General features: G+C 43.3%; 1 protein-coding gene across 1 annotated transcript in view; it reads right to left on the bottom strand.

The window, feature by feature from the left end:
- Positions 1 to 12,019, bottom strand: part of Pgm2 (phosphoglucomutase 2) — a 33,721-nt gene extending 21,702 nt beyond the window's left edge. The window contains exons 1-4 of the mRNA XM_048364427.1: positions 11,883 to 12,019; positions 8,451 to 8,618; positions 6,341 to 6,447; positions 2,570 to 2,654 (exon numbers count right to left, since the gene is read on the bottom strand). Coding sequence (XP_048220384.1) covers positions 2,570 to 2,654; positions 6,341 to 6,447; positions 8,451 to 8,618; positions 11,883 to 11,984 — 462 coding nt within the window. The 5' untranslated portion in view covers positions 11,985 to 12,019. The remainder of the gene's footprint in view (positions 1 to 2,569; positions 2,655 to 6,340; positions 6,448 to 8,450; positions 8,619 to 11,882) is intronic.
- Positions 12,020 to 22,154: the final 10,135 nt, after the last annotated feature.

The raw sequence follows: 22,154 nt of genomic DNA on the forward strand, positions 1-22,154 counted from the left end.
TTTTTTTTGCCAGTCCTGGGGCTTGAATTCAGGGCCTGAGCACTGTCCCTGGCTTCTTTTTGCTCAAGGCTAGCACTCTGCCACTTGAGCCACAGTGCCACTTCCGGCTTTTTCTATATATGCGGTGCTAAGGAATTGAACTCAGGGCTTCATGTATAGGAGACGAGCACTTTACCACTAGGCCATATTCCCAGCCCCATTCTAGATTCTTCTAAAGCTTTAGCTCAGGAGACAAGCTTAAATATTTCATTTATTCTCTCCAAGCCATTCCCTTCTCTTCTTTCTCATTTGCTTCTAACGAAAAGGCTGAGAAGATGGAGAGAGAATACTCTCAGGTGGCTCATTCATCTCATACCAGGGTTCAAGATGATTCCCTGAGTTTTGACTTAGCTGCCTTCTTTTTCCTTTTTTGTGTGTGGGTCCTGGGGCTTGAAATCAGGGCTTTTGTGCAAAAAGGCTAGCACTCTATCACTTGAGCCACAGTACCACTCCCAGCTTTTTTAGTGCTTAATTGGAGATAAGAGTCTCATGAACTTTCTCTACCCAGGCTGGTCTTGAACCTCGATCCTCAGAAGTCAGCCTCCTGAGCAGCTAGGATTACAGGCATGAGCCGGTGGTGCTCAGAGTTAGCTGTCATCTTTACAATGCTACAGTAGAGGAGAGGATTGGATTGTTCCTACTAGGGCTGCAAATGAGATGTGTGTGTGTGTGTGTGTGTGTGTGTGTGTGTGTATTTATTTATTTCCTGAAATTGGAACTGTCTGTCTCTTCCACCCTCCCACCAAGAATGACTGTAGTCCTTGTTCCCTTGGAAGTGTTGTCACATTGATCAAGTGTCCTGACAGGAAGGGCAGAGGCACTCTACAGTGTGGGAACTGACCAAGAAGCACTCCCACCTGATGCAAAAAGAATAGTTCTTCACACTTTGTAAAGATGACAATTAGGATACCAGAGCACATTGCAATTTTCTACTAACAATGAATCTTGGATGACTGTGACCTCCAGTGTCTTCTCGGTTATTTACAGCCTTGGGGGTGCTGAGGCTGACCTTGTCAGTGCACTGGAAGGCAGCACAAAATCGGGGAGGTGACGTCCTGAAGACCCTTCTGCTGCCCACTGTCAGGAACTGCACCCAGATACTGTTCTCTAAGACAGGTTCTCAGCACTGGGCCCGGCTCTCAGCACTTGTGTGAAAGCAACAGTGGTCACAACCCTCTGAGGGCTTTCTCTCCCTCCTTCTCTCTCTCTGTCTCTGTCTCTGTCTCTGTCTCTGTCTCTGTCTCTGTCTCTCTCTCTCTCTCTCTCTCTCTCTCTCTCTCTCTCTGTCTGTTTCTTTTTGTGCCGGCCCTAGGGCTTGAACTCAGGCCCTCATGTTCTAGCTTGGCTTTTGCACTCAAGGCTGGTGCTCTACTACTTGAACCATTCCTCCACTTGAGGCTTTTTTCTTGTACTCGGGTGCCCAGCCTGACTTCAAACCACAATCCTCAAATCTCGGCCTACTGAGTAGCTAGGATTATAAACATGAGCCACTTTGTTTAGAGGCTACTTCATTAAGAAGTTGAGAACAGTCTAGGATGAAGCAAGTGCGTATAAAGCTGATACACTAACCTGTCAAATATTCATAAGACAGAGTTTGAGATGAATTCAGATTTAGATCCAGGAAGTTTCCTAATTGTGACAGCTGGGATAAAGAATACTCACCAAATTAGAAAAGAAACCAAAAATGTTGTTCCAATTCACTAAAAATATTCTTAGAATGCAAGCATAGGAAAATTACACTGCTTTCTTTTGCAATTCTAGAGATGAAACCCAGGCCTTTATTCACATTACCACTGACCTATAGCCCCACCCCGGAACCATACCCTTAAAAAGATCAGTTGTGAGCTGGGGCTGGTGGCTCATGCCTGCAATCCTAGCTACTTAGGAGGCTGAGATCTGAGGATCACTGTTCAAAGCGAGACTGGGCTGGAAAATCCGTGAGACTCTTATCTCCAATTAACCACCAGCAAAAACAAGAAGAAGTGGCTTGTGGCTCAAGTGGGAAAGAACTAGTCTTGAGCTGAAGAGCTCAGGGACAGCGCCCAGGCCCAGATTTCAAGCCCCACCACCAACAAAATAAAATCAGTTGTGATGACTCAAAAGGTGAATACCAGAAGTAGAATGTATGTGAAACACATCTTTGTCTTTCCTGGACAGAGCTGCCCTTATGAATGCCAAGGAGCTCTTTGTCATGGAATATCTGGATCTCAACAGTACTAAAGCCTATAAAATTCAGCCATGTTCCATTTCTGATGCCAAAACAGGAAGTTAGAAAAGGAAATGATTAGCCTGTGGCTCTCACCTATAACCCTAGCCTCTTAGGAGACTGAGATCTGAATGTGGAAGTTTGAAGCCAGTCCAAGCAGGAGAAAGTCTGTGAGACTCTATCTCTAATTAACCACAAAAAACCTGGGAGTGGAACTATGGCTCAAATAATGGAGTACCAGCCTTGAGCAAAAAAGCTCTAGAACAGCACCCAGGCCCAGACTTCAGACAAAAAAGAAGGAAAGAAAAGGAAATGATCACTTACCACAAAGGGAGTGGGGGTTATATCAGCAAAGAGGTGCACAGGAATCCCCTGGCTGATGAACGTAGTTGCAGCAAGTCGAGCAAACCTAGAAATGCAGCAACAAGGAAGAAAAGGAGAGTCCGACTGTGACCATGGGGTGATGAAAGGAAGCAAGGCACACTGAACATACCTTGAGGCTGAAGACAGCAGTCAAGCAAGGAAATGTTTCTTATAAATATTTACCCTGACATGGACTATCAAAGCCAGAGAACCCTAGGAAGTCATCTGTTACCCCTTGCTTTTTACGGAAATAGGTCTAAAGACCAGGCATCAGCCCCTACAGCCAATGGCCACTTAGCACTAGACCCAAGCCTGTGCCCAGTTTTCAACTTTCCCTTCATCTCAGTCTACCTTAGTGCCTCTCACCTGAGCATCTGAAGTGGAGACAGGCTCAGCTATCACACTGGAAGAAGAGGGAAATGCCTCTGGAAGCTAATTTAGGCCGCAGATGCTGCTAAATGCTCCACAAGGCAGAGGGCAGTCCCGCACAACAGAGAATTATCCAGCTAGTGTAAAGACCCATGCAGAGACTGAGAAACCTGGGGCTGTACTATCATTATCCAGTGCACACTATGCAGACCCGGACCTGGTTATGTTCTATTAGAAATGCAACGTGTATTCACATACACACGTATATCACTAAGCACAGATTGTGGTTCCCATCAGTTGTCAAAAAGGCATGTGTTAAATTGTTGACATTTTTGTCAGCTTCCATAGCAACTAGCATAGGGCTACAGGCAGAACACGTTGTATTGTGTTACTATAAGTAAACCATGTATTACCATAAGTAAACAATTTACTTCCAAGATTAAACCACTAGTCATCCTCTCCCCCAACTTCTTGAGCAGGAGGGGTGTCAGGGACACAAAGAGGAACTTCAGCACTTCAACAACTCAAATATAAAGCTTCCCAATATCAATAGCAATGGCAAAATGATTTTGATGGTAACAGTTTATCAGGGATTTTTTACATAGTGGAAAGAACATCAAAATGGTGAAACAAAGGTAAAAGGTGACCCAATGCAACAGCAATACTTACAAGGCAATATGTAGTAAACCAATTGTACAACTCAGGGGAGAGGGGAATTTGGGGAGGAGGGAAGGTGGGAGGAAAATGAGGGAGGAGGTAACAAGTTTGACAAGAAATGTACTCACTACTTTATGTATATAATTGTAACCACTCTATATCATCTCTTTTTTTTTTTTTTTTTTTTTTTTTTTTTTTTGCCAGTCCTGGGCCTTGGACTCAGGGCATGAGCACTGTCTCTGGCTTCCTTTTGCTCAAGGCTAGCACTCTGCCACTTGAGCCACAGCACCACTTCTGGACATTTTCTGTATATGTGGTGCTGGGGAATCGAACCCAGGGCCTCATGTATACGAGGCAAGCTCTCTTGCCACTAGGCCTTTTCCCCAGCCTACTCTATATCATCTTGACAATAAATTTTTTTTTTAAATATCAGAAATTAAGCAAAGTAATTTTCATGAAAATCGGAATATCATCTAAAGCTGTATTCACTCTGCATTGGTCACTTCTACTCTGGCGAAATGTTTATTGTGTCTTTAGGTGGACTTCAAAGGACCTTTTTTGGCTGCAATTTTGGACTGTCTGGTACTTGCTAGGCAGGATCGACCACATGTGCCTCCAGCTAAAGCTAAAATCAGCAAAGAAGACACTGTGTGTGCGTGCGTGCACACAGGTGTGTATGATAACTATATGCAGGAGATAGAGAAGAAATGTTCACCAAAAATTGTCAGTATGTTCTTTGTATATGATTAATGGTTATTGCTTATGTATACCATCAAATTCTTAAAACTGGAAGGTTAAAAAATCTAATGAAAACCCTGAGACTGGAATAATTCAGCTCTTTAGGAAGATTCTTTTTATCCATCATGGATGTTTTCATAACAAATTGGTTTAATTTGTATACTGTGGTCTCTAAATGTCTGCATTTTCTTTGTGACAAAGAGTAGTCCCTAATTCTATTCTATCCTCTCTCTTTGGCCTCTGAGAATGGAACCAGAAATTTCAATAGAATCAGGATTGCCAGTCACATGGAGGCCATGACATGATCCCAAGGCCAGAGCCCATTTACACTTTAAGAGACCACATTAGCCCATCTGGAGGGTGGAGGCATCTGCCAGAAGCAGGACGTGTAGCCTACCACGGAGCAATCTGGGAAGTGACTCAGCCACACAAGTGTACGTGCGTGCTCTGGTCAGAGCATGTGAGCTGCCCTGGGGCACAACATGCTCCTGATCTAGTTCTCACTGGCTCTTCACCCACTGTAAATCCACAAAATAACATCCAGCTTTGTGCTACATCCGTATCTTAAGAATATAGCCCATGTGCCCTCCTCCCCGGAGCTGCCGCTTCTCTCTAGCCTAACCACCAAAGCCACATTTTCTGAGCCTACAAACCAGAAGAGTGACTTCCTCATGCCTGCCTGTGATCAGTCTAGGGGCTGAGGTCATCTGCTTCTTTTTCTTGCCCACAGATCTGTTCCCATCACTGCTTTTCATATCAGAGACTACTGATGGGTCAAGCTAGCTCTCTATAAACTCATCCAGTGCTATAAACTAAATAAGGCTTTCCATTAAGATTAAATATTCATATATTCTTTTGATCTAAGAACAACTAATAATCATATTCTAGGATGATTAAAATACAGAGATGTATACCAGTGAAAAAGAGGATCACATAAGATAGTAAAGAAAAGGGATTCTTATACATTATGTTTTATTGGAATATAGCCATGTCCATTCATTTTTGTGTGTGGACACAGCAGCGTTGAGTAGTTAGTTATCAGAGACTGATGCACGATTTGAAATATAATTTTATAGCACCAGGTCAACCTTGCTTCTTATGGTCAAATTATAGTTTCTCTATTTAAATTGCAATCTCAGGACAAAAAGAGAAATATATAAACCTTGTAGGTGGTTTTGAGGATTAGGTGAGTAAATATGTAATGGTCTGGTTCATAATCAGCACTCAAATGGTTACTGCTATCATTATCATTACCATTACCACCACCACTACCACCACCATCCCTATCACCACTATCATTGTTATTTATCTACAGATACATAAAAGAATCCCATAGGTTTTGGCATCTTGTAAGCATGCATTTTCACTTGAGCTCTCAAGAAAGAAGGAGCCAGGTGCTAGTGGCTCATCTGTGTAATTCTAGCTACTCAGGAGGCTGAGATCTGAGGATCACAGTTCGAAGCCAATACAAGCTGAAAAATGAGACTCTTATCTGCAATGAACCAGAAAAAAGCTAGAAGTGGAACTGTGGCTCAAGTGGTAGAGCATCAGCCTTAAGCTAAAAAGCAAAACAAGAACATGAGGCCCTAAGTTCAAGCCCCAATACTGGCACCAAAAAAAAAAAAAAATAGTAAGGGGAAGGAAAGAGGGAGTCATGAGGCTTGTGAATAGTAGGAGGAGAAAACAAAATAAACCAGGAAGAAGAAAGGCAGCCAGTGAGATGGAGAAATCATATTGCCAGTTTAGAAAACCTTTTCCTTTAAACAAGAATTACATGCTAAATGCCTACGTAACTTTATTACCTTAACCCAAATCTAAATGAAGAATATTTAAAAGCTGCAAACAGAACTTGTTTAAAATAAGCAATGTAGCTAATGATGTACTTAAGCCAAACTACTGAAATAGTCATTCAAAAATAAAAGTACCAGAAGAGCTCATTTTAATCAGTCCCTGAACGTGCAGAAGTACCTTTTGCTGCTGCCACCACTGGGGGGATGAGCTCGGGCATCAAAGCTGATCACTACGCCTCTCTGCTTCAGGTCACCAAACTGCTTTTCCAGGTATCTGCAAAATCCCTAAAAATACCCCATGTATATTTGAATGCATCTTTTATACATATGATATATAAAAAATAGTCCAAACTTATATTTTCTCAACTCTCATATAGAATGTCATAGAAGAGGAGAGAAAAATAACTTTTCAGTGATGAAGAAAACAGGGCAATAATAAAATATCAGCTTCATTTACTCTCCATCACTTGGTATCAGGCACTATCCCAGATCAACTTTGCCCAGAATCCCACAGATGGAAACACAAAGGCTCAGAGAGCCGCAGTGACCTGCCCAGTTCGGGCCCATGGGGAGCAGAGCCTGGTGAGAGGCAATTCAGTGTGGTGGCTAAAGCACAAGTTCAAGGGGCAAAATCGGGGTTGCTACCCCACTCTGACACCTATAAGCAATGGCAATTTCTTCTGCCTCTTTTTCTAGTTTTGTCAGTTGTGGGGCTTGAACTCAGGGCCTGGGCACTGTCCCTAAGCTCTTTCACTCAACACTAACACTAGCATGCTACCACTTAGAGCCACAGCTCTACTTCTGGTTTGCTGGTGGTTAGTTGGAGACAAGAGTCTCATGAACTTTCCTGCCAGGGCTGGCTTCAAACCACAATCCTCAGATCTCAGCCTCCTGAGTAGCTAGGATCATAGGTGTGAGTACCAGCTTGGCTTTACCACCACTTGATGCCTCAGTTTCCTCTTTTGAAAAGCAGAAATAACAACATACCTAGCACACAGGGCTGTCACAAATGAGAATTAGATGCATGAAAACATGCAAAGTGCTGAAAACCTTGTGCACTTTGGAACCATCCTCACCTCCTCAGTAGTGTTTCAACTTCACACCAATCTCAAATCCCCAAGAGGAGAAAATAGTGAGGTTGGAATCCAATGTTAATTGTTAGACAGTATGACAGAACAAAGAGATGCAGCAATAGTGACGTTTCATTAATATGGACTGCATTTTGGCCAAAGAAAAGTCTTGCATAAACTGAAGTAGAAGCATTATTTGGGGGGGGGGGGGGGATACTTCACAGCCTTGTTAAAAGAGCTGTGCCAATTTGGCATGCATTTCCTTTTTCTATGACCAACATATTGAACTGGGCACCTCCTCTGAAGGTAAGGGTTTCAAGGAAATAAAGATACACATGGGTAATGTGGTGGTGTGTATGTCTGGTTTTATGCTAAGCCACAGAACCACTTCTGGCATTTTGTTGGTTACCTGGAGATTAGTTTCACCCACTTTTCTGCCTTGAGATTTTTCAGAGCTGTGTCTCAAGTGGTAGACTAGATAAGGAGATGTCTATACCCCCTTCTTGAATATGAGACAGATTCACGGACTCATTTTTAACAGGCAGAACATAGTAGTGTAAATAAGTTCCTTTGTGTGGCATCCTCTTGCTACATTCATATCATCCTTCTCTCATCAGCATTATCATCTGGTTTTTGGGTTTGTTTGTTTTTTTTGGACAGTCCTGGGCCTTGGACTCAGGGCTTGAGTACTGTCCCTGGCTTCTTTTTGTTCAAGGCTAGCACTCTGCCACTTGAGCTACACCATCACTTCTGGCTTTTTTCTGTATATGTGGTGCTGGGGAATTGAACCCAGGGCTTCATGTATACGAGGTAAGCACTCTTGCCACTAGGCCATATTCCCAGCCCAGCATCACCATCCTAATCAGAGAGTTTGTACAGAAATAAAATCTCCAAAAGGAAGTATGTCTGTTGTAGTCACTGATATCAATGCCTGGCACATAGTAGACAATCAATTTGTTAAATATATGGATGGATGAATGGATAGGTAGGTGAGTGGATAGATGGGTGGGTAGATAGATAAATGGAAAGCTTACAAGTTTTGAAATATACAAATTCAACTAACTTCACAGCCTTAGTTTATGGAGTAAATGGTGGTGATCTCTTCCATCTCACCAAGTCCAAAGACACATCCAGAATGAAAACAAAATTTCATCTGTTAAATATGGAAGGAGCCAGGGATATGTGAGGGGTAAGTAGGATGATAAAAGTGCGAGGTACCTGTGTAGTTTGAATGATGGTCAAGTCATTCATACGAGAAATCCCTGCTCCCATAGGAGCTCGGAGGCCTGCGGTCCCAAACTCCATCCGAGCCCCAAAACATTTCTGTAGTTCTTCTTTATTACCTTCTGCAATCAGTTGTTTCACTGACTCCAGAGTTAAAGGATTCTGCAAAACAGAGGTGTATATATATGACAGATAGAACCTAAAGTGACTAAGAGAAAGAAAACCCTTCATTATAAAGCTATCCCACAATTCTAACTTCTTCTAGGGAAAAGTATATACATATAACATTGCAATATTCTGATGTACTTAAAATATCAGCTAGGGGTGAGTTTGATGTTACAATGTATTATTTTCTCTTTGTGCCAAAGCAAGAAACATGGGAGAAACAGAATGATATGTTTTAGGACCAGGATTGAACACCCACACACACATCCCTTACTAAATCTTTGCATCTGGCCAGGCTAATCAGCTCCTTGATTGATAGTTTCCCCAGCTGTAAAAACAAAAACAATCTAAACCCTCTATAAAACTGGTTTAAAATTTTTAAGTTACATCAATATGAAGGAAATTGGTCTGCTAGGCACTTGATAGTATTTAAAAGCCCTTCCCTAGGCTGGAGATATGGCCTAGTGGCAAGAGAGCTTGTCTCGTATACATGAGGCCCTGGGTTCGATTCCCCAGCACCACATATACAGAAAACGGCCAGAAGTGGTGCTGTGGCTCAAGTGGCAGAGTGCTAGCCTTGAGCAAAAGGAAGCCAGGGACAGTGCTCAGGCCCTGAGTCCAAGGCCCAGGACTGGCAAAAAAAAAAAAAAAAAAGCCCTTCCCTAAGGTCCTCAAAGTTTTCCCAAACATTACTTTTGTGGTGAAAGATTCACAAGTTCGATAAGGTGTTCACATACCTGGTCAAGTCTGAAACTTTCAAAGACACCAAGGAAGCAAGTATGTAATGGATGAAGAATTTTGTGGTGTTCTTCTACACTACTGAAATCAAGTGACTTTGCTTGAGCTGCATGGTGTGACTAGTAGGATGTAACCACTGGAGTTCATTATATACATTGTCCTATTTTTTTTGTGTGGCAGTTGTGGGAAATGCTAAGCTTAGAGGAAATAATGATGATCATACAAACTCAAAATCCGACATTAAAATAGGAGTTCTGGGGTAACAGTAAATATTTTGCTTCAGGATTATTAGAGTTATCATCTACTTAGATGAACACTCAGAAAAGACATGCCACATCATTCAACTTTAAATGCTACTGAAATAAAACCTTCACTTGCTGGAACTGGACCACATTTCCAGATTGTTCCAGATTCAATAAGAATCAAGTAAAAGCCTACTTTTCCGAAATTAAAAGCAATCGATAATAACGAGAGCAGAGACTTACCCACCAAAGTGCCCGGTGACCCCTAAGAAAGGGCTCAGATCTGGTATATAAAAGAGACTCAATATCTGCTGAGTGCATGAGAAAGCTCATGTCACACGGACACACCCAATATCCAGTGCTCTCAGTTCAAAGGGTGGAACTGGGAGATGCTAATTGGCCTTAATTGTCTAGAAAAGACTCAGTAGACATAGAGAAATAAAGAAGATAGATAAGGAAAAGAAGGCGGAGGGAATGAGGATCAGCTGGGAGTGCTGGCATCTCTCAGCCTCAGAAGGACACCTGAAGTTTGCACACTGTTACACACTCCACTCCTTCCCAGAGATGTACCTGTCTCAAGCCAAAGAAACTCAGAGAAAAGAAAATTGAGAGAGAAACATTCAAGAAAAAAAGGTCACCTCTTTACTGTTAACCAAGGAGGTACCATATTTATTTTTGTGTGTGTGTGCTGGTACTTTGGGCTTGAACTCAGGGTCTTGCAACTCTTGCTCAGCATTTTCCACAAGGCTGGAGCTCTACCACTTGACCCACACCTCTACTTCCAGCTTTTTTTGCTGCTTAGTTGGAGATGAGTGTCTCGGGTTTGTCTGTGAGGCTGGCTTTTCACTTTGATCCTTAGATCTCAGCCTCCCTGAGTAGCTAGGATTACAGGCATAAGCCACCGCATTGGGCTACCTTTTTCTTTTTTCCTCAAAGGGAAAATTTTATGGAACAATGTGTTATTAATCCCTACACACTGAAATTCTACACACTAAGTTATCACATTGGAAACTTTTCCTTCCTTGCAGACTTTAAGGTTATCTTTCCAGGAAGGGAAAATTTTGTCCAACACTGTTGGCAATAGCATCCTGCAAATGGGATTTGTTGACATTTCATTTTCACGACAGAGAATGAGAGTCAAAATAAAGACAGCCCTGCCGGTGGACTTATGATCGCATTCACTCATTCAACAAATATTTAAAACAAAACCAAAAACACTGTGTGTAGGGCACTGTAAACCATGGGACTTCGCTAGCGCAGAGAGCACTGCTTACCTGAGCCTACACAAAATGAAATTGAGGGGTCTTGTTCAACAAGGAAGAACTTCAGGACACGTGGGGAGACACGGAACCAGAAACAGATCTGTTCTCTGTTCACCTGACAGGTCTTCTCCCCTCATCCCGCCCCCCCCCCCCCAGCCGTGGTTACAAACGTGAAACAAATCAACCTACGAGTACATGCTACGAGGGGCTTTAGAAGGGGTTAGTGAGTCAAGGGAGGCTTCTGTGTGCCTCACCACATTTAAGCCCAAGCAGGGATGACAGAAAGCTCAAGAAACAACATCAGAAGAGAGTAAATGCCGTTCTGGGGAATCTAAGCAGATGGGAAGGAAAAGGTAAGAAAGGCGAGGCTAGGGGCTCAGGGAACCCAGGAAGTCCGGCCCAGAGCTGGGTCCCTGACTCTCTGCTCAAAGGTGTAACAGAGGGAAGCAACGGGGAAAGGTGATACATGTCCTAAAGGTAGCAAAAGTCTCCTGCCAGCCAGGCCCGCCAGGAGGATCCCTGTGGGCAAAGCAGCCGTCGGCGGAGCTGGGATGGATGGAACCCGGCTTGGCCAAGCCCCAGGGGCCGGAGAACGCCGCGGGGCGGCGCGCCTCCGGAGCGTTCAGCTCCGCAGCACACCTGGCCCCCGGGCACCGATCTGCAGTCCCGCCCGGCACCGCGGGCTTGGGGGCGGGACAATCTTTGCAGGCCCAACTCTGAATGCTGTCACCAGCCACCCGGGCGGGGGAAGGACCAGGCAGCCGCGGTGTCCTCCGGCTCAGCCCTGGGTGAGAGGAGAACCGGGAAGGAAGCTCGGCCTGGCGCTCGCCACAGGAAACGCCGGGCGCCCGGGGAGGGTGGGGGTGGAGCCCCAGGAAGCTAGAGAGGGCGTCCGGGGAGGGCTGGAGAGGGTCGGAAAGGGCTGGGTGGGAGGGCTGGAGGGTTCCGGGGAGGACTGGAGAGGGGAGCAGGGGACGGCCACGTCCTCGGCGCGCTCCCAGCCCGCGATCGCCCCTCACCTGGTCCCAGCGCAGCCACCGCGCCGTCTCCTGGTCCAGTCGGGCGTCCATGCCGGGACTCTGGTCTCCCGGGACGCGGGACGCCGCTGCTTCTGCTGCCATCGTACAGCTGCCACTGCCACCGCACGGCCGCCTCTCGCCCTTCCGGAGGGGCGGGACCAGCAGGGAGGGGCGTGGAGAGGGCGGGGACACCGCGGCTCCGCCCTCCCAGTTCGGCTCGGGACAGTTTGCCGGTGCTCCTGGGGAGCTGCTGGTGGCCCTGGCGGCGGGACTACGGCTGGGCCATCACCTCCCAGGTCCCAGGATTCCCCGACTCGAGCAGTAGCCCATCCTTGCTTTCCTACAGCAGGCTCGTGCGATGCGCCCAGCTCCCAGGATGCGTACACCGAGGGCACTAAAAATCCAGAAGGTTAAGAATGACAGGGGGGAAAAAAATCTTACCAAGGAAGGATCACGTGGCAGGATGCAGAAAAATAGTTGGGTGCAACTGAATGGAGAGAGTCAGGAAACTTGCCTTTGCCTACCCAAGAAGGAACAGTTTATTTCGGAGGTGGCGCTCAAGAGCCCTGAGTGATGGGCCCCCTGTTCTTTTTTTCTTTTTTTAAATTGTCATTTATTTTATATTCAATAATGTTTTAAGAAATAATGGAACTGGGTTACATCTAAATTGGTAACGCCAAATATAAAAGGAGAAAAATTTGTGCCAAAGCTAGTACAGGAAGAATATAAAAGAAAAGTAGAAGCAAGTTAAAGTGTACAGACAGTCCTTGGCCAGATTTTTCTAAATGCTTTGCAGAATCAAATTCAACTTCAGTTCTTTCATGTCCTGAAACATATTTTACCTCTTCAGTGTTTGTATCTATACCCTTTATTGAATCTAAAGTGATCATTCGCGATGTGTACAATGGATTGAGAATAAATGTGAATACGGTTTCATTGGTTTATGAAGAAACTGAGAGGCTGATGATCAGTTCAATCAATATATCTTTCTAGCATATGATAGAAATGAAATTCAATATCAGATTTTTATGACTCAAATATTTTTTTCTTTACTCCAATCATTAATTCCTAACATTTTTACTGGGTCAATGTCAACGACACAGATATCAGCAGAGAATATTCTAGAGATTAAAATGTTGACCCTGGCACTAGGTTCTTAGGATTCAAATCTCAGTTCTTCTAGTCCATATCACATATCGCTCCCATTGGATTTCTACACAGAAAAAAAGGAAAAAGAAACTCCATCCCTGCTTCCCATCACAGGCCAGAATGAATTGTAGGTCAGTTGTGACCATTTGCATGCACACTTGAGCACTCATAAAAAGTGCTTGTTTAGGGCAGCATTCTTTATAAAAAGCCCCCAATTCAACCGCTATGGAAATGTTTCTCAACAAAAGAATGGATTGGTAGGTATATTCATACCGAGCCATATAAATTATGGTATATCCACACCGTGACACAAATGAACCTCTGCTACACAGTGTCATGGATGAATCTTGCATGTGTTAGTGGAGAGAAAGAACACAGACAGACAGATACACACATACACGCCAAAAAATAACTGGATGGATGGTTCAATCCTCCAATCTCTACACACATCCATAGAAGGAAGTTTCATGGACTCTGATAGCCTGTTTCTCGGGATAGTAAATGGAAATATGAGTTATTTCCCATAGAATGTGAGATGATGCTTGAAATTGTTAGCATTCCCCCTCCCCACCAGGTCCTCAGCTCCTCCCATTAGCCCCCTGATCCACCCATACCTAAACTCCCTGCCCTGCCCTAGAGCTATAATGGGCCACTCCCACTCCCACTCACCATTCAGACCTACCTACTTTCCCTTTAGCTCCAAAGATTTATAAGCTTCCACCTGGGTCAGCTGCAGAAGCCAGCCACCATGTTGCTCCCTCTCCCTGTGGGAAATATGGCCCCACTAATAAACCTCCTTACAAACGTCCTGTCCGTGACTATCTCCGCAAGGTCCTCTGGGATGGCTAAGGCATAGTCTTCCAGAAATAACTTTATTTGCATGCTCTTCGGTTGCCAAGGAACTTCCTCTTAGGGATGTTCTTGTTTCCTTGGGAGTTCCCCAACTTTTCCAACCTCCTCATCAGCTCCATCTCTTTGCTGTCTTCTTTATTTCTACCTATGCAAAGCTAAACACTGTAGGTGTGCAATAAATAGATGAAAGGTGGCTCTTGGTGCTTTCTCACATAGGAACAGTGAAGACTCTACAGGAGTCAGTTGCCTGGTACTGGATCTTGATTCTAACTTTTCCTAGGGTCTAGGGGACCCTAGGAAGCTCATTAAATCTCTGTAGGCCTCAATTTCCTTTTTTCTAAAATGGAAGCAATAATAACATCCATCTCTTAGGGGGCAATGTGGGGTTTGTATTAATGTAGTACCTGGCAGAGTAAGTGCTCCACAAATGTGAGCTGCTGTTAGGAAAGTCCTACAGGCTTGGCATTCCATATTAGTCAGGATACTCTAAGCCATGTGAAAGCAATATATTTATCACTGAGTTTTGGAACCTTGTGGGCAAAAGATCTATTTCTTGTGTATGTTTCCTAACCAGATAAGTGAGAGGGTGCTGTGCTCCACACAGTCCCTCAGGGATCAGAAGGACTCTTATCTAGTGACTCCTCACCCTCAGTAGCCTCTGCTATTACTATGGAAAGGGGGGCGGGGGAAGAGGGAGGGCACAATATTTTCTAAACGCTTCTTCCTGGGTGGATGGATTAATTAATTAATTGTCTCAATTGTCAGTTCATCAGGAGGGACTTTCTTTTCTCCAGCGTAGGTATATATTTAGCAACTGGTTTTCTGGAATAACCCTGATTTGTATTTGTTACCAATACCCTGAAACACACACACACACACTATAGCCTAAGTGTATGGTAAGCTATGCCATCTAAGTTTGTGCGAGTCAATGCTGTGATGTTTGTACAATCATAAAAATCACCACCGGTGCAGTTCTTATAATGTAACCCTGTCAATAAAGAACACATGACTGTAACTGAATAAGTTATTCTTTACTTAGTTAATAATAACAGGTAGTAAAGGAAATGAAAAAGGCTGAGATTAAATATTTATGTTTTTCATTTGTGTTTACTTTTGATTCATTATAATTTAACTTTTAACAGTGACCACATTTAATAACTGGCTCTCCAAGTTCCTAAAGATGTTCTAGAAAGCTCCAGAGCATTGTTAGCTGCTGCATTGGCATATGAACTCTCCTCATCACAGTCTAAAATGGAGCTGTCAACAACCTCTACCTTACTTTAGATTTTTTTTAAGGTTTAACACCAGGTGCTGAAAGGTTATAACCTTGTGTTTTATAAAATATTGCCTCTTTCTCTTGCTCTTTTTTCCCCCTGACTCTATCACTTACAGAAAGTTGAGTTCATAATAGTGGTTCAATAAGTGTCTGTTGAAAACTAGGCTACTAGTCCCCTTACACCACCAGAAACAAATACAATAAAAATACACCATTATAAAATCTACACCAAGTTTTTCTTAACAAGCTAAATTATCTGTATTTAACAAAGAAAAAGTGAACTGCTTGTTGCATTTTTCTAGTGCCCTGATTGCAAGGTTGAATGAGTAATTAATGTGCCAATAGACTTTATCTGTACACTTACTGCTGGCCATAAACCCAAAGTACACCAACAGCAAGCTCACTGATGTGTAGTAGTTCTTGGAAAAACTTAACATGTCTATCATGTATGCCTGTATTCTTTATACGTATAAACTTTGCTAGGTTTTTTCTCCTTGCTTATTTTATGTAAAAAGTTTTTTTTTTTCTTCTGGTCAGTACAAGGGCATGAACTCAGGGCCAGGACTCTGTCTTTTACATTTTTCACTCAAGGCTGGCCCTCTTCCAATGGAGCCACAGCTCCACTTCCGAGATTTTTGCTGGTTAATTAGAGTTGAGTTGCATGATCTTTTCTGCCCACAGCGATTTTGAACTCGATTGTCAGATCTCAGCCTTCTGAGTAGCTATGATTACAGGCATGAACCCCCAATGCCTGGCTCTGATTGCTTAGTTCAACAGTTGCTTGTACATCAACTCCCACTAGAATCTCTGATATTAAAAAATGTACCACCCAGAAGGCTGTGGGAAAACTTGCTCACTGAGCATGCACAATGCCCTGGGATTGATATTCAGCTCTGCACACCAAAAACAAAGAAAAGACACAAACTAAAAATGTAACACCTGCTGCTTTGCGTCCCCTGATAGCTACCAATTTCTTCTTTTTCTTCTAATGGTACCCAGTGACCTAGCAACGCCTGCAGCCTGTCACTGCCAGGTCACATGGTGTGACTGAGTCATTATTATTCATTCGTGGTTCTGGCCAGGTAAGCGTCACATTGCCTTTTGCCTCAGGCATCCAGGTGCCTGACCCAGCACTAAGGAGCTAGTTGACTTAAGGAACCTCTGTTGGTCAATTGCTATGGGCTTAGTTTCTGCCTGATCAAAGAGATAGCTCAGCCACATTAGAATGTGAAGATAGAACCCTCTAAGAGATTCATATTTGAGCACCTCAGGTGCTCAAAAGTGTATCTGAAAAGTGCATTGTCCTATGTACTACTGCTGAATTGTAAAGAATATTGCTTAGTTTGTTGTTTCTGTTTTCCTGGTGTTTCTAAATCATCACTGTTGCAGCAACTGAACTGTCAACCTTGTGTCATAAGTCAGAACTCTTGAACGCAACCCAGGGTCAGTTTGAGTAGCTACGGGGTCCACAATTGTGCTCCAAACCCCAAGTTTCTTAAAATACCATTATCTCTAAATGTTAAATCCTGTTATTTTCCCCATTCAATTTGCAGTTTTGATTTTCTCGAATCATCTTTTCCTTTCAGTGATTTCAGCTGTTGATCAATGTTCCTTTCTTATCTGTGGAGATTGTTAGGGTCATCTTGGGTGACAGAGCCACCTTTGCCCTCTCTGAGCTCCTGCTCAGTGGTAACAAAATTATTTCTCAATAAACTCCATATACCTAAAATACTTTAAAAGGTAATTTTTTCTTTTAAAATGTCTACATTTTATAACATGTCTTTGGACTAACACTGAGATAAAGGTTTCTGCCAAAAGTACAAAGGAAAAGAAATAGCCCACAGGTTTTAAATAGTGGTAATTATCTATTCTGCACAATAGTGTGTCACAGTTTGACTTGATTAAATCTTATTAAAATGTGGGTTGGCAGCTATAAATTGCCCTACGCAGCTCCCTTTGAAATTAAAGGCTTAGATAATTATGTAGTTGGACATCTAAATAATTAAAGGTTTTCTGTAAATTTAATAATTTATGCTTGTCAAACATTTCACTCCATACATTTATGTCTTAGTATTCACTGATGTTTTTTATGGATGTATATGTGTCATAGTCCATTCAGGCAGTTATAACAAAGGCCACAGGCTGGGTAGTTTATTAGAAGCAGAAATAGATTTCTCACCATTCTGGAAATTGAGAAGACCAATCATAGTACCGGCTGAGTGACATACCTTAGACTCACAGTGGGAAAGCCAATCATGGTTACATTCAAAATCAGAGCCCCTAACACACACCAAAGACATGAGGCACTCTGGATCCTGATGCTTTGAAAGAAAAGGTGAGGGGCTGGGGATATAGCCTAGTGGCAAGAGTGCCTGCCTCGGATACACGAGGCCCTAGGTTCGATTCCCCAGCACCACATATACAGAAAATGGCCAGAAGCGGTGCTGTGGCTCAAGTGGCAGAGTGCTAGCCTTGAGCGGGAAGAAGCCAGGGACAGTGCTCAGGCCCTGAGTCCAAAGCCCAGGACTGGCCAAAAAAAAAAAAAAAGAAAAGAAAGTAAAGGTGAAGGTGAACCTAAAGCCAGAAAGATTGGTGGGAAGTCTGTTTAAGAAGCATTTAGGCTGGGTGAGATGGCTCACATCTATAATCCCTAGCTTTTTAGGAGATAGAGATTTGAAGGATCCTACTAGTTCGAAGTCAGCCCAGTTAAAAAGTAAATGAGACCCTAGCCCTTCTCAACAAATAACTTATGTATGGTGGCAAATAACTATAACCCCAGATATTTGAGAATCACAAATAATAGGATTGTTGTCCAAAACTAGCCTTCAGTAAAAATTTGAGATCCAATCTGAAAAATAACTAAAGCAAAAGCAAAAAACAAACAAAAAAAAGTGTAGCTAAATGACCATACCTCTTCCGTGCATTATATCATTGGTGCTTTGCCACATTCATTCAGCACTAGGGGGTGAAGATTTGGTCTCTGCTATTTGCTTTTTTTTTTTTTTGCCAGTCCTGGGCCTTGAGCTCAGGGCCTGAGCACTGACCCTGGCTTCTTTTTCCTCATGGCTATAGCACTCTACCACTTGAGCCACAGTGCCTCTTCTGGCCGTTTTCTATATATGTGGTGCTGGGGAATCGAACCCAGGGCTTCATGAATATGAGGCAAGCCCTCTTGCCACTAGGCCATATTCCCAGCCCCTCTGCTATTTGTTTTTCATTTCTATTTGGTTTTGGTTTTTTTGGTGTTTTTTTTTTTTTTTTTTCCAGTTCTGGGGCTTGAACTCAGGGCCTGACCATTGTCCCTGGCCTCTTTTTGCTCAAGACTAGCACTCTACCACTTGAGCCACAGCACTGCTTCTGGCTTTTTCTATATATGTGGTGCTGAGGAATGGAACCCAGGGCTTCATGTACAGGAGGCGAGCACTTTACCACTAGGCCATATTCCCAGCCCTGTTTTTCATTTCTGGCTGAGAACTCTCCGATCTGGATTAAGATCAAGAGACCAATGTGGAGAGAGGAGAAATAAGCAAAAACTTACATTCTGAAGATTGATGTCACCCTGGGAGTCATGTTGACCTGCTTTCCCAGAGTGCTGGTCAGGTCAAAAGGACTAAGGCTAGCAGTATCTAAGATAAGAACCAATGATGGCCTTGAGTCCTAGGAGGAGTTCTTCTATCCTACAGGTAGATGAGAAGTCACTTCTTCCACAGTTCACATCTGCTGGCTTTTCTGCTACCGCACACTCAACTTCTTTCAAAAGCTTCTTTTTACAGGTAAATGCCCTGGCACTCCTAATTAAGTTCTGTGTTTCTCTTAATAGGATGTAATTATTTTATATTCGATACAAAAGGAATATCCTTTCAGAATATGAGACTTTGGGGCATTTTTTCTCTAATGAATGTCTACTTTTCTTCCTTTCAGAACCTAGAACAAAATACCTAACAGATGAAAATACTTGCCGCCATCTTGTTGTGTAAAGATATCAGGAAAGACGAGTGACAGGCCCTTCATCTCCCTTAAGAAAGAATTCAGAGGGAGAGGGGGATGGGGGGAAGGAGGAGTGAGGGTTGAGGTAATGAACAGTACAAGAAATGTATCCAATGCCTAACGTATGAAACTGTAACCTCTCTGTACATCAGTTTGATAATAAAAACTTAAAAAAAAAAGAAAGAATTCAGAGGCATGCACAGAGAGGAAGTCTAGCAAAGCAGATGTCTTTAGGGGAAGCTAGACTTTATTGATTAGAAGAGAATGGTGAGTCAATGGCAAGCTCTCACAGCAAACAGTGCAGCAGTCTGGTCAAGCAGTGGAGGATTCTAAGCTCCCAGGCTAGGTGCTTTTATGGGTGAGGTTTGAAGGCTATGCTAGACATGGACGCAACTGTGGAGTTATCTTACAAAAAAAAATGAGAGGGCATTTCCAAGAATCAAGGCATCCTCATAGTCAAGAAAGCAATTTGAGGAGAGGCATCTACAAAAAATCCTATCTGTAATGCATATAAATGAGGTCCTGGCCAACCTCTACTGATAGAAAAGCACAGCTGGGGTAATTACTAGACATTATTGGCTGTTGTACCAGGAAGTACACACTGATGTCAAGCTTTATTCCACGTCAATGCAGGCAAGATGTTTGGTAAAGTATGGGAGGATGTAGTGCTGCCCTCCTCCCACGCTTATTTGTGTTGTGATAAATCTCTGCCTGCCTGCCCACCTTATGTTCACAGCACCAAATGAAGTGCCAGGCCTATCCCCCCACAAACCACCAAAGAGCCGATCTGATGCAAAGACAAAAGAGTCGTTTAATTCAGCTCAAGAGGGTCCCAAACCTTCCAAGGCGGCAGCCATGTGGTCACGGCCCCGCCTTCTTGCTGAGCAGGGTTTTTATTGACAATAGGGTAGGGGGAGGGATAACCATGACAATGGCTTTGTGATTGGGTGGAGGTTCGCAGGTTTACACTTGACTGGCCGGTTAGTTCCCCGGCTTACACTGGCAGACTGCTCGCAGGTAAGCTCTGTCTCTGACTCATTGTCTAGGGGTGTGTTCATTTCCCATGAGGGCAGGGACTTTCTATTTTAGGGATAAACCAGGAGAGGGAATCTTCCTAGGCCTCTGAGCAGGGGGGGCTAGGGGGGGCTGGGGAGATAGTGGAAATGGAGTCAGCTTCTGTCCTCTTTTGTTGGCCAGATCTGACCCCCACGTTACATGATGAGGAATGCTGGTGCCGAGTACAGAGCTTGTAACTCACAAGTAGAGGACTGAAGATTACATATGCAAGCACAAAATACCAATGCCAATTCACTTTGTTGCCGTGTTGTTTTCTAAGAGGGCCACCACCATCTCAGCCAAATGAGATCCCTCTTTATGGAAGAGCTGGCATCCCTGATATTGCCCTTGGTCCAGATGCCAGGCACTGGCAGCTTACTCCTGCAATCCTAGCTACTTAAGCAGCTATGATTTAAGGATCGTGGTTCAAAGCCAGCTCATGCAGGAAAGTCTGTGAGAACCTTATTTTCAAATAATCAGCCATAAAGCCAAAAGTGGAGGTGTGGGCCAAGTTGTAGAGCTTCAGACTTGAGCAAAAATGCTAAGGGACAATGCCTACATACTGAGTTCAAGCTCCGGCAGTGGCATGGGAGACTGCACACACACACACACACACACACACACACACACACACACACACACTTAAAGTCTTTTGACTAGGGGTTAGGAGTGTTAGAAATGGCTCAGGATGTTGTGGTGCTGTGTAGAAATAAGGACATCAACTTGAAAAGGATTTGGAAAGGCAAAATTTACTTCTGCAGAAGGGCATACCATCAGCCAAAACTCAGGCGTGCAAGCACACATTGTAGACAGGCTGCTCTTTTTATCCATAACCCATAGGCTCCATAGGCCCCGCCCCTCTTCTCAGATTGGTTGATCTCAGGTTCGCAATCTGCAAAGGATTGTGGTTTAGTTAACAGGGTAGAACTAAAAGTCAAGGAGCTTCTAATGGATTGTGAAGTACAGTAGGAGGGTGCAACAAAAATGTAATCAACGAGGGCTAAGCCACCTGGCCAAAGCAGGATTTTTTTCAGAAAAACAATGATCACAAGATCCACAGAAAAGAAGCAATCTGCTTTGATAGAAAAGACACATTTCTCACAGGAGTAATGAAAACGCTTTGAGAGAAGAATATAGGAACTTCTGAGATGCTGGAGATGTTCCATTCCTAGATTTATTTTATTTTAGCTAGTCTTGTGCATGCTAGGCAAGCACTGTACCAATAAACTACATGATAATTACCATAGTTTCTTTTTCTTTTTTTTTTTTTTGGCCAGTCCTGGGCCTTGGACTCAGGGCCTGAGCACTGAGCACTGTCCCTGGCTTCCTTTTGCTCAAGGCTAGCACTCTGCCACTTGAGCCACAGCGCCACTTCTGGCCATTTTCTGTATATGTGGTGCTGGGGAATCGAACCCAGGGCCTCATGTATACGAGGCAAGTTCTCTTGCCACTAGGCCATATCCCCAGCCCAATTACCATAGTTTCTAAACTTTGTTTTGGGCAAACGCAAGTCCTTTCCTTTTCATGCTTTAAGTTGCATATATAGTCTCTGAAAATTATATATGAATATATTTTGCCATTAATTTAATTTAAAGACACATTGTTTCTGAAAATGTGAAGTTATAATGCTATTTCACACACTCATTTTTGTTGATGAATTTAGCCAGTAGATCTTGGTTTTACAGGAAAGGGCGCCCTCTTCAGGCAATGTATTCAATTTTTTTGCTGTACAAAAAAAATGTAAATTTAAAAAAATCAGAAAGATGTAAGTTTGACTCAGAGACACTTTGTGAAGTGATTTTGGCCTTAAAAATCTCTGGAAAAGGATTTCTCTGTACCTATTTAATGACATTACAGTTAAGTTTTAGAAACCATTTTGCTTTTCCTTATATTTCTATTTAGTTTCAATATGTGAAAGCCCTTAGGCTCCTTCCTTGGAATCCCTAAGGTAA

This window comes from Perognathus longimembris, chromosome 16 (assembly GCF_023159225.1).
Source record: "Perognathus longimembris pacificus isolate PPM17 chromosome 16, ASM2315922v1, whole genome shotgun sequence".
In the NCBI taxonomy this organism is placed as follows: domain Eukaryota; kingdom Metazoa; phylum Chordata; class Mammalia; order Rodentia; family Heteromyidae; genus Perognathus; species Perognathus longimembris.